The 20,204-nt window shown below is 38.1% G+C and overlaps 1 protein-coding gene across 2 annotated transcripts in view; it reads right to left on the bottom strand.

Moving 5' to 3' along the window:
• Positions 1-2,877: 2,877 nt before the first annotated feature.
• Positions 2,878-20,204, bottom strand: part of crtc3 (CREB regulated transcription coactivator 3) — a 55,631-nt gene continuing 38,304 nt past the window's right edge. For both annotated transcript variants that reach the window (XM_067401976.1, XM_067401977.1), the window contains 9 exons: positions 18,219-18,257; positions 17,252-17,337; positions 16,002-16,051; positions 15,684-15,901; positions 14,716-14,981; positions 11,694-12,083; positions 9,934-10,017; positions 9,648-9,843; positions 2,878-7,559 (listed from right to left, as the gene is read on the bottom strand). In XM_067401976.1, coding sequence (XP_067258077.1) covers positions 7,354-7,559; positions 9,648-9,843; positions 9,934-10,017; positions 11,694-12,083; positions 14,716-14,981; positions 15,684-15,901; positions 16,002-16,051; positions 17,252-17,337; positions 18,219-18,257 — 1,535 coding nt within the window. In that variant the 3' untranslated portion in view covers positions 2,878-7,353. The remainder of the gene's footprint in view (positions 7,560-9,647; positions 9,844-9,933; positions 10,018-11,693; positions 12,084-14,715; positions 14,982-15,683; positions 15,902-16,001; positions 16,052-17,251; positions 17,338-18,218; positions 18,258-20,204) is intronic.

Genomic DNA, 20,204 nt, shown 5'->3' with positions numbered 1-20,204 from the left:
CAAGGATGATCAGAAGAAATGGACAGTACCTGAGTTAAATATATGAGGGTCAAAGCCAAGGGTCTGAATACTTAGGACCATGTGATATTTCAGTTTTTGTTTTTTAATAAATCTGCAAAAATGTCAACAATTCTGTGTTTTTCTGTCATTATGGGGTGCTGTGTGTACATTAATGAGGAAAAAAGGTGCTAAAGGTGCTACAGAGGATCTTTTCATAACTCATAATCTGCAGTTGTTACTCCTGTCTCCTGACAAAAACATTGCATGTGGCGCCTGTGGAGTGTGGAAAGTTACTGGAGCGCGCAGCCACGCACTCTCACAAGGAACGTCATCGCAGTGATTGACAAGCCAGAGGGCCAATCGTTTACGCGATTGGCTGATGTTTTTAAGGCCCTACCTCGTGCACAGATTATGTATATTAATATTATTCCTTTCAGTGCACCTAATAAATAGTCTTTTATCAGTTAGTAAAGACAGTTTTAAGTAATATTGCAAAAATGTATAAAACAAAACATCCTCTGTAGCACTTTAAATGATTTTAGCAAATGGCTGCAATATAACAGAGTGAAAAATTTAATATTTTTCATACCCACTGTGTGTATATATATATATATATATATATATATATATATATATAAGCAATATCACACTCGTAGCCGTGCGATATGGCTGTATATCAGCACGGCTGTGATTCGTCCGTAGGCCGCAGGCCGAGTGCTGTAGGTAATCACAGCGTGCTGCTATACAGCCATATCGCACGGCTAGGAGTGTGATATTGCGTTTACACAACAGTTCGACTGCAGGAGTGTGTAAACAAATAAGAACAACAACAGAGTGTCTTTAAAACCCTCTTATGTGAATTACTACTTCTTCCTTCCGCCACGGATTCAAATCTCAAGTTAACAGTTGGACCAAGCCTCCCTTACTAACTCTAAAACGTCACTTTAGAACTAGTAACGAAGGAACGTTGAGTCGCTTCATTGAAACTCATAGAATTTTGTAAGGTATGAGAGAGAGAGAGAGAGAGAAAGAGAGGTCGCCTGAGAGAGTAGGCTATTTCCTTTTTCTGATATACTGCATTACATTCATTCAGTCGATGTCCATAATATATAATCCATTGTAAAATCCGTTTGAATGTCCGCTGAGGAAAGCGATCTTGTATAGAGGGCATGCACGTGACGTCACAATCGACCGTTACGCCTGCGGCCACGCCCACTGAGTGGCAAAAGACTGAGCGGCAGCATTGGCTTTCAGCGTGAATGTCGCGAAAAACACACAAAACACATCCAAAATGGGAAAGAGCTTTGCGACTGACTGTACAAATAGCTTTGACACAAAACCTGGGGTATATATTTAAAAACTGCAGAAAGCTACAGAAAAAAATAAGCAAATGGATCACTGCAATTGAAAACAGAACATTGCACAGAAACAGCTGGACTCCAGGCAGAGAAACATGTTTTGCAGTTATCATTTAGTGTCAAATTGTTGGATTTTGAGGTAAAATCATACCATATATATTGTATTGTTATTATGCTGACAAATCATCAATTAAATATTTTCCATCTTATATTCTGCATAATTGGGTGTTTTTCAATAAACAAGGCTGACTAAAGCTGTTTTAGGGCTGGACAATATGACGATATAACATTGATATAAGTGATTAGGCGGATTTTAACCTACCTATATTGTAGTTATATAAAATATTCACAGCAGATGCTTTATGTATTTCCCCAGCGTCGAAATCAGGCACATATAAATGTCAGGGAACACGACTCCTGGCTGCATGTCAATATCCATGGATTGGTTTATTTGACAAGTTGAAGAAACACATTCAATTCCAACCTTTAGTGTAATTCGTTAGTTTTACTCGCGTTTTCGCAGTTTCCTCTGTTAAATCCAGTCATGCAGCAGGTTCTTTTGCCACTCAGTCCAGCTGAGGGAGCGAGCTTTCGGCGGGAAAGTGACGTCGACACCATAGACTGTAAAAAAATAACAAGCGGATAACACCATAGACATATATGTCTATGGATAACACCACAGCGCTAAAACAACTTCCTTTGCAAAAGTTCCTTTCAATTTAAAAGTCTCTTGTAACTCACTGACTCATTCACCTGTAAAGTTTTGCCGCCATCTAATGGCGTATTAATGTAATGTTCACTCAATCCATATTACGCATTAATGGACATATATAAAATAATATTTATTGAACAACAAATTAATTACCAAATGCCAAAAAAAAATGGGTTTTGTATGTATGTGGGTTTTGCAAATATTTAGCTTGTGACAAAACCTCTTAACTCCATTGGATCCTCAAACTGTCAGTCAAAGCTCATAAATCTGCCCCACCTTGATAAGGAAGTGCCGCTGATGTTTGAAAAAATTAAAGGGAGCAAGAAGAGGAAGCGGAGAAGAATCTTCGTCTGATATGTCCCATCTAGTTGTAGCCAATATGCTATGCTATGCTATATAAATAAGGTAATTATTATCAAATTAAACATAGCACAATTCGACTTGCTCTGGAACAAATAATAGATTAATAAGACCAAAGATTGCCCTTTTTATGTACTCAAATTGAATAATGTCTCATGTTTAACCACTATAAGAGCCAGCAGTAAATCCACGAACCACTGCCGAGATGAAGCTGTTGTTGGCGCATAAGTTACACGATCAATGAACGGCCGCTGACGCCATGGAGCTCGCATCTCCGAAAACTTCAAAACAAATTGTAAAATAGGCGCTATTATTAAATATAAGTCACATAATATAATAATAATATATTTATAAAATATATAAATTTTATAATTTATAATATCATTTTATCATTATGTGCAAATGAACAGTCTTTGCAGCCATTTCTCCGCATCCATACCCTTTAATACTGTGAGCACAAACACCACAAGTGCTTTAATGACTCCATCTAGTGGTGTAGCATAAAAAGACATCAAGTGAGCAGAAAATGGCTGAAAAAGTTTGTCAAAGAAAGGAAAATCCACAGCAGATGTCTGAGACAGTAAAGATTTTATTTGTTTATATTAAATCAAAGGAAAGCACTATAATATACTTCACAAACCAAACGCCTTGTGGTGTAGTACAGTGGTTTTCAATCAGGGCCCTGAGGACCCAAAGCACAGCACATTTTGCTCATCTCTCATGGAGCTCTGCTAATGAGCTGATGATCTCAATCAGTTGTGTTAAATAAGGAAGACATGCAAAATGTGCAGCGCTGTGGGTCCCCGTGACCAAGACTTGAAATCACTGGCATAATAAATCTGCAATGTCAGAAAAAGTAAGATCTCAATATGGCATATTACAAAAAAGAAAGTAACACTAGTGGACAAGAAAATATTTAAATAATATAACTGTACATTAAAAAAAAAAGTGACAAGACCGAAAAAAAAAAAAATCCTTCTATAAACAGAAGAAGAAAAAAAAAAAACTATTATCTTGTTATGAAGACTATATTAAAAAAAATCCAAAACACCTTTTTTTGCCATTAGAGCACAGGGCCTGGAAATGAAAAATAAAAATGAAAGTATCACAGTACACTCAAGGGGACAGCAAGTGGTCAAGAGCAAGAATAAGGCAGAAGACAATAACTCCTCCTAGAGAGAGAGAGAGAGAGAATGAGTGATGGGAACCATCAGACCCAATGAAAACCACTGAAGAACCTTTCACTCCATCTCTTATAATGTGATACCACTGTTAATATTAATGAAAAAAAAAGTTAACTGGGAAGATGACAGAGCTGATTAAAAGATGTTAGTTATATAGAGAGATGCATACTTTTTTTTCTTTTTTTTTTTAGCAGAAACAGGATGCAGTAACATGCACAACAGCCCAGCGTGTATGTCTACATCACCCATAGCCATGTTCTTCTTATAATAGATGCTTATAATACACCTAAAGAACAACATTACAAAATAAAAAGTATCTGCAGCTACAGGGGGTTAAAGCCAAATGTTTTGACTTTCGTACATGGGGGACTAGATTTATTGATAATTAAAGGTATAGTTCACCTAAAAGTGAAACTTTTGTCATCACTTACTCACCCTCAAATTGTTCCAAACTTGTATGAGTTTCTTTCTTCTGTTGATTACCAACATTTAAAGAATGATGGTAATCAAAGAAAAACTCATTCAGGTTTTCAACATTCAACAGACAGAACAACTTGAGGGTGAGTAAGTGACGATAAAATTTTCATTTTGGGTGAACTATCCCTTTGAATAAAGGGGTTTGTTAAGGTGCGGTCACATTTATGTTGTTTGGCGGATTTTTTGTTGGCGAAATCCAGCCATTTCAATAGGAATTTACATGATTTGGAATTTCACAAGAGGGCAAAAGAATGGGGGGCCCATGCTGATCTTGCAACGGGTTCAAGTTGGTTACATAGATTCGCCACTTTGTTGCTTGGTTTGAAAGTGACATCTGAGTTGTGCTTCATATATCTATTGATAATAGACAATGGAACTTTTTTGCCCGCCAGATTTCACTAATGTCACCGCACCTTAAATCTCTGCTTGTGTCAATCATCCTCTCTTCTTGCCTACTTGGACCACAATGGACAATGCACAACAAAAAGAGGAAGAATTTTAGTCAAGACTACTTGATGGATTTGACCAACAAGATGGTTTTGACCAAAACACTATAATGACCTTGATGAATGCAAAATTACACACTAAAAACAAAAAACAAAAACAAAAAATTGTGGACCTGGCACACAGATAACATTGCTATTGCTTTCTATTACCGACTCTGTAACTGGAATAGAAAGCTACACAGATAACAACACAAATAGAAGAGTGCATTTCAATTCATAAGATCTTTGCTATAACAGTTTCTCTGGGAATCTGGGAACATTTTGCCCGGATCTGGCAGTCAAGAGGCAGGAGACCACTCACGATACTGGTGAAAAAAATACATTCCTGAGCTATATTCAGACACCTCTCCCTTAGTAAAAAAGAACTATACCAAAATCTATTTAAAATATATTTATTTATAACCAAGTATACTTCAAATCCATTAACATTTATTGACATCACTTAAAACTTACTGATATAAAATTATAATTAAACTTAATTTGGAGTATTTCTTTGCACAAACAGTTTTAATATCACACTTGAGGATTTAAACGTGAGATATTTAAAGTATACTTGCAATAGTTCCACTTTAGCACAATCGAATATACTTAAGTATATCTTTAGTTGGACCTCAGCACTACTTCCACACAATTAGAGTGCATTAAATACAAAATGAGTAGTTCCACTTTAGCAGACTTTATGTAGACCAGTTTAGTACAAGTACAATTGCAGGGTATTTTTTTAGCACATGAATATGTAAATGTATTTGTAGTACTTTTAGCACAAAATAAATGTATTTCAATACATTTTAGTATAGTTTTTTTTCACTAGGGTCTTCATTTCAAAATATTTGGTCATTTGAATCTAGTCATTCACAAAATATACTGCATTAATTTCAAAGTCCTCATGCATAACATGCTGAGAAGGCAAGAGCCCTCTAAACAGCGTAACATCCAGCAGATATCTTCACATCATTCCAAATAAAATCAAAATAAAAATCACCAGAATTTGCTTCTTAAAGACCAAAAGATCAGTTTTGTTCAGATCAGTGCAAACTTCAACATGAGCAATAACAATGATACGCGTGTCCCACGTCCACAAATCACACCTTTTAAAGACGTTTTTTTTTTTTTTGTAAAAACCCCTCACAAGGATCAGAGCTGCAGAGAGAGGGCCCATGCTGAACAACGGTGAAAAATACCATCACAACAAACGTTCACCAAAGAAGACGTCCACAATAAAAGTTTAAAGAGAGAGAACATAAACAGATCAACAAGTACAAATACAACTGACATATTAGAAGCCGCATTACAAGTCTGTATAAAATCAAAAATAAGCACAAAGATATAGTAAATATACACATAAAATAGTTCCTTTTTATGGTCTAGATTGTTCCAGCCGTCTGAGACAGTCCTGTGCTGAACTTCTGCATAGCCAAAGCTTCCATTCGCCAACTATGGACTGGATCAATGTCAGCGAGATACAAAGGTTTTTTCTTTTAGATTTATACCAAAAGCATAAAAATTTCACCGCCTACTCACAATTCGTAGTTCTTAAACTTTATCTTTGTAAACAGGTTGCCCTTTTTCTGTTTCAAAAATACATTCTAGTCAGAAAATTGTGAGGCATATTTATGTGGCAAAGCTCTCTTTCATAGTTTTTTCTTTTTATACAAAAAAATATGTAAAATAATGCTCTATACACATCATCTAAACTCTTCTGTCCTCTCTTTCTAGTACGTGACACGAGGAGATCTCATGAATTCTATCGTTTGAATGATGGGAACTGGCCACATTATGAAGGACGGACTGAGTTTTGACAGCCAGAAGCAAGTAAGAGTTGTTTTGGCTCACAGGCCAGAAAGGTGACCGCTGATTGGTCAGCGAACGTGTCGCACAGCAATATCATGCGGTTAGCTTAGCGCATGCTCTAAACTTCAGGCAGTAACTGTTGGTTAGTTTAGATGTGTCCGCTCAGTAGCCCGAGCCAGACGATTCAGTAGAGCGGCTGACACCAAGCACATTCTAGTCCTGGTACTGAAACAAAGGTTGTGTGTCGTGGCGAGGGAGGGGGAAGGCTCAAATCATCCTGCTGGTGTCTCGTATCACAGCATTTGGTGCATCAATATGGGCTGGTATTAGGCCGGCTGTCGACTCCTTCTGTTCCATAACACGTCATATTGTCGTCTTCACATTCAAGACCGTCTCATCCTTTTGCTGCTATCGAAATGTCATAGAAAGCTGGTGTGACCTGATAACATCAAAAAGCACTGTGTAAAAACAAGGACATTCATTTCGTTTTGGTTGCATGGCTTTGAATTAGACCAGCAATGCAATGGCCCGAACCAGCCATCGGTTTGGCATTGCTATGGCTTCGGTGTTCTGATTGTCACTCGGCACTAGGAGCAGATACACGGCAGGTTCATGTGTTCAAGTACGTTTGTTTGTTTTGTCGTCTTTACAGGTCAAAGCACGTGTGAAGCATCCAGATTGGTTTCACTGCTATCTGTTGAGTGATGAACAGTGTCTCGGGAGGCAGATGGAGCATGCTGAGCAATGGTGTCCACTGAGAGACGGCGTCTGGGTGACTCATGCGAACATGATGATTCGTTTTATATCAACATGTAGTGTTTATGTATGCGTTTTGTGTTCAAGAAAATGTAAAAAAGATCTTTTGTATGTTTATAGAAATCTGAGTGCTATAGGTTTTGTGCTTTAGTCGTCATGTCCATGGACTTGTATGCAGGTATGTATGTATAGATGCATGATGTGGCTCTTTAAAGTCTGTCGCTTCGGAAGCTGTCCTCTACTGAGGGGTCAGGGAGGACCATATCGGGGTCACTGAGCATGCTCAGTCCATCCAAACTGAGCGGCTCAATACGTAGTTCATCCTCAAGCGGAAAAACTCCCTCTGAGTCCAAACACTCTGGCACTGCAGACAACACACTGCTGATGTCCTTAGACAGGCTAGGATTGGAGTCGTCTGAGAGAGAGACAGAGCGAAACAGCAGAATTGTGAGTGAATAAAGGAGATTTGAAAGAACAGATGTGCAAAATTTTTTTTTTTTTTTCAGTGGGTTAACTGAAAGGCAATTTCACTAATCTTATGTTCAGCGAGATGGTCCGCATTAGAATGGAACACAATACAGAGGTCTCAAAGACACTATATTTAAACTTCACATACCATCTTAAGACTCCAACACTTGTGTCGGGAAACTCAAAACATGACGGCAATTTGTTTTTCATATATATACAGTACCATTCAAATGTTTGGGGTCTGTAAGATATTGTTGTTAAAATAATTACTTTTATTCAGCAAGGACACATTAAATTAATCAAAAAAGACATTTATAACTGTATAAAAATTTCTATATCAAATAAACGCTTTTCTGTTTCCAATTTCCACTAAAATATCAAACAGCACAACCATTTTCAAAATTATATGTGGATAAGAAAAATGTGTTTTGAGCTGCAAATCAGCATATTAGAATGATTTCTAAGTATCATGTGACAGAAACTGGAGTAATGATGCTGAAAAAAACTGCTATCACAGGAATAAATTACATTTTACAATATATTCAAATACAATTTTTAATTGTAATATTACTTCACAATATTACCAGATTTACTGTATTTTTAATCAAATAATGGCAAAACCCCAAACTTCTGAATGGTATACATATGAAATATAAATAAATCTATATAAACTAGGCAGCTGTTGGATGACAAAGGCCCTGTTTCCACCTGGTATTACTATTTGTTTTGGTTGATCGGATTACAAGTGGACGAGGGATACATATTCCTGTTTACATCTGGTATTTTAATCCGTCTCTTTTGTCCACTTTCAACCACTTCTGTCCTGATTTCTTCGAGGGGAGGGTCTATGAGTGGGTAAATGTATGGCTTTTACTTTTTTCAGATCTTTAGATCTAATGGACAAAATAAGCTCGCACAATTTACATTTGAATGCGTCCATAGATGATGAAAAACATACGGAGAGCAGCAGCTTTCATTTCTTCTCTGACAGCTACTGTAGTGATGTCACGCTCTGTGCCGAGGCTTTGGAGCATGTGTCGAGAAATCCAGGAAGCTTTCAGTGAAGCGCGTATCAAGGCATGTATCGCTTTATACCAGTGACATCATTGATGACATCTGAAGCCTCGCTTCTGCCTGACTGGTTCAGGAAGTGGATCGAATCTTGGTGTGACATTTTGACATATATATTATAAACCAACGGGATCCCCTCAAAATGTGTGGCTTTAGAATAAATAATATCGCCCCTCCTGCCTGTTATGACCAAAGAATTGATTTACACACATTTGCCCTATTCATTTCAAGCCACGTTTACGTTTATTACACAGTTATGTTATACAATCATTATATACCACCAGAAAATACACAATATATTCATATAAATAGATTAGTCTATGTGGAAATGTATTTTTTCTTCACCACTATTTCTAAGCCTTAACTGGCGCAAAATACAGTGTATGACATGATCATCACATCAGGTCATCTGTAATGTATCTGCTTGTTTTACACTCTTTGACCACCAGGTGGTATTGTGAACCACTTGGCTGAAAAGCTTCAGTGCTTCATTAGGCTTCATCTCTCCACCACTACTGACAGCCACAAGACCAGCTGAACGTGTGTTAGAAATCAGGAATGGTGAGAGAACATTGGGCTTGGTATGTTTTTCATCTTCAAACCATACTTAGGTCTTCACCTGACAAAGATTAAATCCCATCTGGATCTGTATCCCATCCTTTTTGGCTGTTTGAATGCATTCGACCACATGACCATTTCCACTACGAAAGCAATCCGGTCAAAAGTGGACAAGCTCAAAAGATTTACACCCACATTTACACCTGGATTGTGACTGTCCACTTGTGATCAGATCAACCAAAATGCATCTTAATACCAGGTGGAAACAGGTCCTAAGTGATAATCAACTAGCATTCTTTTGAATGTGATGTTTCCTTGCTATTCCAATTTCCTTTTTATTGCCAGTTACATAAAATAATAGTCCCATGAATGAGATGAGACTCATTTTTTTAATCAGAGCTTGTACCTGTAAGGATGATGTTGGGCACTCCACCTCCACAATTAGAGTAGAGCATGTTTGACCTCGTCTGATGTTGGTCTTGCAGGTTGCCGTGGCTACCGCTCAAGCCCATGAGGGCAGCCTGGGAGTAGTAGAGGTTGGAGGAAGGGTCAAATCCTCCTGCCACTGAGCTCATGACATTCTCCAACATGTTATACTGATCCTGCGGTGTAAACACATGCAAAATATTTGTTACAGACAAAAGATGAACAACTTAGGAACCAGAGTGCACTGCAGGATCTTATATGTTTACCTGATAGGAAGAACACTTGGACTGACGTCCGGAGAACTGCAGCTCCATAAAGGGATCGTTAAAGAATGCTGCCATGCTGCTGTGCTGCAGGCAAAAAGAAGCAAGAGGAAGTTATAAACATGTTAACACCATATACAATCCTGGTCAGAATTATTGACACCCTTGGTAAATATGAACAAGGAAGCCTGTGGAGAAAGAAAAAAAAAAAAAAAAAAAAAAAAAAAAAAAAAAAAAACACAAAAATTGAACTTTTCATTTAAATAAAAGAATTACAAATGGGAAAACCTCTTTATGAAATTAAAGTTTTTCTCTAATACATGTTGGCCCCAATTAATGGCAGGCACCCTTTTATTCAATACTTTTCTCTACATCCTTTTGCCAAGATAACAGCTCTGAAACTTCACATATAAATACCTAACAAGAAATCAGAGACCATTCCTTCATATAGAATCTCTCCAGATCCTACAGATTCCCAGCTCCATGTTGGTGCTTCTTCTCTTCAGTTCACTCCACTCATTTTCTTTAGGGTTCAGGTCAGGGGACTGGGACGGCCATGGCAGAAGCTTGATTTTGTGCTCAGTGACCCGTTTTTTTGTTGATTTTGATGTTTGTTTTGGATCATTGTCCTGATGGAAGATCCAACCATGGCCCATTATAAGATTTCTAGCAGAAGCGGTCAGATTTAGATTTTTTTATCTGTTGATATTTGATAGAATCCATGATGCCATGTATCTGAACAAGATGTCCAAGACCTCCAGCAGAAAAATAGGCCCACGATTTCGAAGATCCAGCAGTATATTAAACCGTGGGCCTGGGGTACTTTTTGTCCCTGTTTGCACCAAACCCATTTGGTGGGTATGCTGCCAAAAAGCACTTTTTTTTAGTTTCATCTGACCATAGGAGCTTGTCTGACAAATGAATATGCTGGAGATTGTTTCTGGATGAGTGAGGAGGATTCTTCTTGAAAGCCTCCCAAACAACAAGTGGTGATGTAGGTGCTGTTTGATATTTTTTTGAGGCTTTCTGACTCCAAGACTCAACTAATTTCTGCAATTCTCCATCTGTGATCCTTTGAGAGTCTTTGGCCACTCAATCTCTCTTCCTTACTGTGCATTACGACGATATAGACATATGTCCTCTTCCAAGGAGATTTGTACCATCTTTAGTTGATTCAAACTTCTTAATTATTGCCCTGATGGTGGAAATGGGGATTTTCAAACGTTAGCTTTTTTCTTTTAGCCACATCAGAACTTTATTTTTTGGTTTTACTCATTGTGATGGATGATTAAGGGTAATTGGCCTTTGTGTTTCCTCATGTTTATACTCCTGTGAAACTCATTGCTGGACAATTTCATGTTCCTAGTCACCCTGGTGGGCTAAAAAAAAAAATGTAAATATGAATGGGAATGTACTTCAGAGATATTATACTCATAAGAATTTCTAGGGGTGCCAATAATTGTGGCAAACATGTATTGGAGAAAAACATTTATTTCGTAATATGATTTCCCCCCAACTTTCAATTGTTTACTTCAATGAAAGGTTATGTCTTTTAATCTTTTAGACATTATTTACATTTCATAGACATTATTTACATTGTATGGTGCTGGAAATAATGCCAAGTGTTTCTACAGTCTTGGCCAATCACATGTTTCAGTGTTTTCCTGTTCGGCCAAAAATAGCCAGCCTGTGAAACAGCTGAACATTAGCCTCTCCCCTCAGAGCCCTGTGTCTACTAACAGCTGATTTCAACGGGAACTCACAGCGCTGGAATTAAAGTCGAGTGGGATGTTCTGCAGCGGGGACACAGGCTGGTGCTGTTGGTGGTGTTGTTGTTGGTGCTGTTGGTGGTGCTGCTGCTGTTGATGCTGTTGTTGTTGATGCTGTTGTTGTTGGTGCTGTTGTTGTTGGTGCTGTTGTTGTTGTTGGTGCGGTTGTTGTTGGTGGTGCTGTTGTTGTTGTTGTTGGTGTTGCTGTTGGCCACCTGTTGGTCGCTGCTGCACCCCTGGATGCTGGGAGCTCTGCTGAATAGACGGATGAGACTGGGGAGGCGGTTGCTGTTGCTGCTGCTGCAGGGGCTGCTGGGTTTGTTGGTAAAGGGGGTAGGGAGGGGGCGGTTCCATTGGCAAGTTGCTGGTGTCCAAGGCAACCCCCTAAAGAGAACAGGAAAGTTATAAATCATTTGACTGGGCAATGGTACACACCAGAACACACTGTTCTTAGCAAAAACAAACAAACCACCTGCAACATTTCTAAGCACAGTGCTCCACTAATTAATTAATAAAAGTAAAGAAATATATCTTTATATAATGTCTTTAACATTGAGTTTTACAGATGACACTTGCACCTGGTTTGAAACGCATTCTAAACAAAACTGGACAAGTGTAAATGCATCTGGTTGTTGATGCTACACCCAATCCTGATTACTGCCACACCTGTTCGTAGGGCTGGGCGATATATCGCATGCGATTGTCACACGCATTTCGTCAGTAAAACCGGTTCCCTGATAACCGCTAAATCGCTATCACCTGCTTTCAAATGGAGCGGCATTTAATTGACAGAGTTTTTTAATAGACCGGCTTTACTGACGAAATGCGCGCGACAATCGCATGTGATATATGGCCCAGCCCTACCTGTTCGCAATCAAGAAATCACTTAAATAGGACCTGCCTGACAAATCGAAGTAGACCAAAAGATCCTCAAAAGCTACACATCATGTTGAGATCCTAAGAAATTCAGGAACAAATGAGAAAGAAAGTAACTGAGATCTATCAGTCTGGAAAAGGTTATAAAGCCATTTCTAAAGCTCTGGGACTCCAGCAAACCACAGTGAGGTTCATTATCCACAAATGTTGAAAACATGGAATAGTGGTGAACCTTCCCAGGAGTGGCCGGCCGAACAAAATTACCCCAAGAGCGCAGCGACGACTCACAAAAGACCCCACAACAACATCCGAAGAACTGCAGGCCTCACTTGCCTCAGTTAAGGTCAGTGTTCATGACTCCACAATAAGAAAGAGACTGATGGCCTGATGGCAAAAATGGCCTGCATGGCAGAGTTCCAAGACGAAAACGCTGCTGAGCAAAAAAGAACATAAAGGCTCATCTCAGATTTGCCAGAAAACATCTTAATGATCCCCAAGACTTTTGGGAAAATACTCTGTGGACTGATGAGACAAAAGTTTAACTTTTTCGAAGGTGTGTGTCCTATTACGTCTGGCGTAAAAGTAACAACATTTCAGAAAAAGAACATCATACAAACAGTAAAATATGGTGGTGGTGGTAGTGTGATGGTCTGGGGCTGTTTTGCTGCTTCAGGACCTGGAAGACTTGCTGTGATAAATGGAACCATGACCTCAAGCTGAAGTGAACTTGGGTTCTGCAGCAGGACAATGATCCAAAATACACCAGCAAGTCCACCTCTCAATGGCTGAAGAAAAACAAAATGAAGACTTTGGAGTGGCCTAGTCAAAGTCCTGACCTCAATCCTATTGAGATGCTGTGGCATGACCTTAAAAAGATGGTTCATGCTCAAAAACCCTCCAATGTGGCTGAATTACAACAATTCTGCAAAGATGAGTGGGCCAAAATTCCTCCACAGCAACTAACAGACTCATTGCAAGTTATCGCAAACGCTTGATTGCAGTTGTTGCTAAGGGTGGCCCAACCAGTTATTAGGTTTAGGGGGCAAGCACTTTTTCACACAGGGCCATGTGGGTTTAGAATTTGTTTTCTCTTCATAATAAAAACCTTCATTTAAAAACTGCATGTTGTGTTTACTTGTGTTATCTTTGATTCATATTTAAATTTGTTTGATGACCTGAAACATTAAAGTGTGACAAACATGCAAAAAAATAAAAAAAATCAAGAAGAGGGCAAGCAGTTTTTCACACCAATGTATAACAGCACTACTCCAACACACATTGCCACGGATATGCACATATCTCTTCATCAAAATGACGCAAATGAAACTCAAAGTTTGGCGTGGCATCCTGAAGCTTAACACACAACCATCTTCATTGAAAGTAGTAAGATTAAATCAACTTTCCAGTGCTGATGCAGCTCTCTCTCTTATTGAAGTCTTTGATTCTTAAGTTAACGGATGATAAATAAAATGAAGCTCATTTCTGATCTGATTTATATTCGTTTTGTGGAGACACATTTATGTAGCCAAGTGTAAATGGAACAGTTTTAACAAATTGGATACCTAATCGGAGAAAACGCATGAAGTGACCAGCATAAAGAGACTTCTTTCAAACTAAACTTTGAAAAAAAACAAAAAAAATCATAATCAACACCAAACAGTAGTGTATATTTGTATAACTGCTCTGTGGATATCAACTCAAGTAAACTTTAGATTGCATTTCTTGCACAGTGCATCCATTTGAATTCAGCACAGAAATCTCTGTTACAATGCCTTATGGGCTCCAAACTGATCAGTGGGGTGCTATTCAAAGACTCAGAATAAACAAAGCTTTGCTATCCACTCATGCCGTGCAGATAAATGGTCTGTGCTTGCATGGTTCAATTATTAGTGCTGTATTACAACACATATAAGCATTCACCCTGTAACATTCGTCGTACACAGCAGATAATGGTAGAGTATGATTAAAGAATTTTTTTTAACGTGGTCACACCAGTGAAAAGTCTAACAACATTTGATGCAGTCTGGAGTTCTGTACAGTTTAATACAAGAAGCCAGTAATCTTCTGAATGAATAGTGAGTAAAGATACCACTGCAGAACATGAGAGGTTGGTGAGGTGTTTTAATGAGCAATTTCTCACCTGTGTGATCGGAGAGAGAGAGGGCGACATTGTTGGAGAGAGTTGCTTGCCCAGGCTTCGTCTCTGATCACCCCCTGGAGAGAGCGTCAGAGGACTAATGGGGGCCGGCCGTCTCCTGGGTGAACTCGCCATGCCCGTCGGAGGAGGGTTGGACAGCGAGGAGAGACGCAGGGAAGTGTGGAGCGACGGATTGCTGAGAGATGAGTGCAGCTGAGAGTTGGTGAGGGACGCCTGAATGGAAGGGTTGCTTAGAGAGGATGACAGCCCTGAGAGGACAACAAACAAGACATAATCAGCTTCAGAGGTCAAAAGTTCTTCTTGAACTGCCTTAATGAAACCGAGATAAACCAATAATGGCTTTATGAGTCACTGCGTGCAAGCCGGCTCCTGTCCTGATGTCCACTCCTCAGAGAAGACACTGAGCAATTGTCTGCAGGTTACTGGACCAGTGAAAGCGAGAGAGAAAAGAGCCGTTTATGAGCAGCCAATTCAGGGGTTAAAGGTCACCTGTGTCTCTGGGGATCAGCCAATGAGCGAGCAGCACAGCTGAAGCAGGCAGCAGAAACATCCCAGCACACCCTGTTCCCAGACATGAGAGCGAATGGAAAGAATAAAGCTCAAGAGAATGGAAGTCAAAGAGAGCGATCAGATGGCGGATGGATTTAAAAAGGGGGGAAGAGAGAGGAGGAAAGCTGTGGTCTTCTGCATGGATATGGCCCTTTAGAAAACACATGGCATTCATTCCCCAGAAAGCGCCTACAGTGTAAGCCTACAGTGTGCCATTAAACAAAGACTGGAGTGTTCAGCCAGGCTCCTCTGAAGCCAGGAGATGCTTTAACAGCGAACGAGCCTCCTTGAATAACAAAAGCCCTTTTATCTTTAGACCGTGCTTGAATGAGATTACGCGTGTGAAAACCAGTACAAGTATTAATGTGTCTGTTCATGCCGTGTGTAGTCAAACCACTGACCTTGTGAGTTTCCAATGCCCAGATGCATCATGGCTGCAGGCAGGTTGCCGGTGCTGCTGCCTCCGCTCAGGTTGGGATATCCAGCCTCGTCAGGGTCCAGCGGTGTAGGCAACGGAGAGGGGAAGTGCAGGTTACTAAGGTCAGGCAAAGACCCGCCAGTGTTTAATGTGCCCTGGTAGTGAGACAGACCAGCATTCTGCTCTGGAGATGGGAATATACTGCAGAGAAACAGAGAGACCATTTCAGCATGTCTAAATGTACAGCAAATATCAATAAACATGCATGCATGCACACAGACATAAATTTCCCTGGACTTACTTGATTCCAGGCACTTCACAGGACTTTGGCCGGGAGGACAGAGACTGCACCTGTAAACCAGGCAACATGTGAATTAAACGTTCACGCTAACCAAAGATACATTTAACAACCTACCATCTACATAGAATCAATTAGTACCGCTGTACCTTTTAAGACAAAATAACATCATACTTAAATCAATAATATATTTTCTGTAATCAACAGCATAACATTTTGTTAAGTCATCATGACATCTGACATGACAAACTGACAATTCCCATTTGTTTATGGAATGGTGCAGTGTTCATTATATATTATTTATGCATGCGCATCATTCATTTTTCAAAAAGAAAACAAAACAAAATAAACTTGTGGCATTAAAACATTAACATGCCCCTCTCTATCACAACAACATCTCTTCTCTGATGATGTAGATAGTGAAATAAGGGCTAAGCAATAAGATATCCAAGATTCAGTCCCTCCAGTAACCTGTCACTCACATTAAATAATCACAGCCAGCAAATTAGCAAAGTGCAACAATCTAATGATCCAATAATTCCTGACGGACAAAATTAAGTTACGTTCTACATTTTTCTCTAATTCGAGAATAATTGGATATACGTCACTATAAGAGAAAGTTTCACGCTGACTTTAAATACTTCATTACTAATTAATTACTACTTCTCTGAAATACTTCTCTAAATCTTTAAAAACTCAATGACTGAATAAATGGTGGGCATAATACATTTGTTTATGGGAAATATTTAAAAGCAAAAAACATTGAACAGACTAAACACTATAAGCAAAATATAAAGGTCAACCAAAGCTTTTTTTGCAGCCCAGAGAGAGTGTGCACGAATAATTGCCGGGTTAGGAAGATTAAGTAAAACACTGGGCTGAAAATGTATCTTTTATGAGAAAAGCTCTGTTTGAGGGATTTAAACTATTGACATCTGGCAACCCAAAGAATGAAAGCTAGTGGGGGCTTGTTACCAACTCAAGGTAACAGAAATGTCAAATAAAAAGCAGCCCTAAAGAGTACACAATCATTTATATCAAAACTCACCTTTTTTCCCTAAACAAAATGAATAATAATAATAAATAAAAGAAAAACTACACTGACAACATCTCTTTACTTTGTTGGTAATAATGGCCAGTAAGAGGTCTATTAAGTCTAAGCACAGATCTTCTATTTTGATATGAATATGATTTCTCTGGTTCCAAATTAGTCTTTACTTAGTATTACAGATCATCAGTCCTCATGTACTCACCTTTTTGGCCTCCCATAACTGTTTGGGCAGTGGCTTATTCACACCGAGCAGATTCTCCTCATTAGGGACGGCAGGAAATGAGAACACTGCAGAGGAAAAAAGACAGACCCACATTAAATAACACAAATAATCCCGGTTACTATTCTTTGCTGTATGTATATTCACCTTACACCAGTAGTGCTGCTTAAGTCACTAACAGATAATTTTATGTTGTGAACAGCTTAATTACAAATACACTAAATAAACTAAATAAATAAAAGAGTAAAAATAAATACTCCATCTGCATCGTACAACTCACCCAAAAAAATAAATTCAATCAATCAATAAAAGAGGCTGATTTATTAAAGGGTTAGTTCACCCCCCTAAAAAAAAAAAAAGAAGAAAGACAATTCTGTCATTTACTTACCATCATCCAAACCAATAAGACTTTCACTCATCTTAGAAACACAAACGAAGATCATTTTTATGAAATTTGAGCGATATCTGTCCCTCCATAGACGCAATCAGCACTTTGACGCTTCAAATGGTTCATAAGATTGTAAAACTAATTCATATGAAATTAAATGAATGGTTTAGTCAAAATTTCACATTAAGATTTCGCAATTTATTAATTTGTGTTCCGAAGACAAACAAAAGTATTATGGGGTTGGAATGACATGAGGGTGAGTAAATGATGACAGAATTTTCATTTTTGAGAGAACTATCTCTTTAAGGTATCTTAAGATAAACTATATGAGAGGCTGACTGGGATCACCAGCAGGGGACACCAACTATTCTAAAACAGTATCCATCAGCTCACTACAGCAAACCACAGCATAGTACAAGAGAGATGTCATACTGTGAGGTCTGATACTGTCATTAAAGGGGTCAATCTTCTTTTGGAGGTCTGAACACTTGATGGAGAGTCAACGAGCATGACAACACATACTTGCCATTGAAAAATCATTATTGTTGCATCACTACTTACCATCTCCAGTACTGTCCACTTCTGCTTCATTCATGCTTGCTGCATGACCACAAACACACACACACACACACACACAGAGCGAGAGAGAGAACAACTGGATCAAAAAGCAGTCAATAATTTTGCATTTACAAATGTCTTTTATCACATTTAAAAACGAGAAAAGTCAAGGCGCAAGTTCATTTAAGATTTGTGCAAATATAGATGAACACAATTTGTGTTCACAAAGTTTGAGAGTTTTCCCTCTTTCTATGTTTCTTATTCTGTTTCTCTGTTGTATGTTTTGATTGTTAAAAATTAATATAACTGAATCACTAGTGACGTAAGACTATATTAGCAAGCAACCCTAATGACATGATTGATTTCATCTGTTTTACGTTCAGTCAAAGTGTTAATCATTTAAGTTTAATATCCACTTCTCAAATGAATCACGCCTTGAGCATTCAAAGTAACTAATTATTGCATCCAGAACCTTCACTCTAGAAGAAACAGCCTCTAGCAAGGTAGCTTTCCTTCATTATATACAGTACACTACCATTCAGAGGTTTCAAAAATACAAAACAAATATAGTAAATAAAAAAAACAACATTATTACAATTTAAAATGACTTTTATATTTGAAAACATTATAAAATGTAATTTATTCCTGTGATGGTAAAGCTGAATTTATTTTCCTCATTACTCCAGTCTTTAGTGTCTCATGATCCTTCTGATATCATTCTTATATGCTGATTTGCTGCTCAAGACACATTTATTTTTCTCAAGATACATTAATAATTTTTTGTAAAAACAGTGCTACATTTTTTTTCAGGAATTCTTTGATGAAGTTAAAAAAAAAACAGAATTTATTTGAATGATTTTCTATTATTATAAATATCTTTTCATAAAATTAAGTATTCTTAAATAAAAGTATTTGAATGGTAGTGTGTACAGTGCTGCTTGAAAGTTTGTGAACTCCTTGCAGAATCTATGAAAATGTGAATAATTTTAACAAAGTAAGAGGGATCATACAATATCCATGTTATTTTTTATTTAGTACAGTACTTAGTAAGATATTTTACATAAAACATGTTTGCATATATTCCACAAGACAAAAAATAGCTGAGTTTATAAAAACAACCCGCTCAAAAGTTTGTGAACCCTAGATTCTCAATACTGTGTGGTTACCTGGATGATCTACAACTGTTTTTGTTTTTGTTTTGTGATGGTTGTTCTGGAGTCCCTTGTTTGTGCTGAGCAGTTAAACTGCCCAATGTTCTTCAAAAAAATCCTCCAGGTCCCAAATATTCTTCAGTTTTCCAGCATCTTTTGCGTACTTGAACCATTTCCAGCAGTGACTGTATGATTCTCAGATCCATCTTTTCAAACTGAGGACAACTGAGGGACTCAAACATAACTAATAAAAAAAAAAGGTTCAAACATTCAGTGATGCTCCAGAAGGAAACACAATGCATTAAGAATCAGAGGTGAAAACTTTTGAACAGGATGAAGATGTCAAATTTTTTCTTATTTTGTTTAAAAAAAATTTTTTTTTTCTTCATTTAGTACTGCCTTTCAGAAGCAACAGAAGATAAATAGTTGTGTTTGAGTCCCACAGTTATCCTCCGTGTGAAAAGATGTATCTGAGAATCATTACAGTCACTGCTGGAAATGGTTAAAATACGCAAAAGATGCTGGAAAACTGAAGAATGTTTAGGACCTGGAGGATTTTTTTGAAGAATAATGGTATTAACACACAGTATTAAGAATAAATTCAGCTCTTTTTTTGTCTTGTGGACTTTATGTAAACCATTTATGTAAAATATCTTACTCAGGACAGTACTAAATAAAAAAATGACATGCATTTTGTATGATCCCTCTTATTTTGTTAAAATTATTCACATTCTGCAAGTGGTTCACAAACTTTCAAGCAGCACTGTATATATTTAGGCTACAGAGTTCAGTTCAGTCTGCTCAGTCGAGCTAGCACAAACATTTGATTCATTGAAAT

This window comes from Chanodichthys erythropterus, chromosome 11, assembly GCF_024489055.1.
Source record: "Chanodichthys erythropterus isolate Z2021 chromosome 11, ASM2448905v1, whole genome shotgun sequence".
NCBI classification, from domain to species: Eukaryota; Metazoa; Chordata; class Actinopteri; order Cypriniformes; family Xenocyprididae; genus Chanodichthys; species Chanodichthys erythropterus.
The sequence above is the reverse complement of the archived record's forward strand: the minus strand, read 5'-3'. Positions and strand labels throughout refer to the sequence as shown.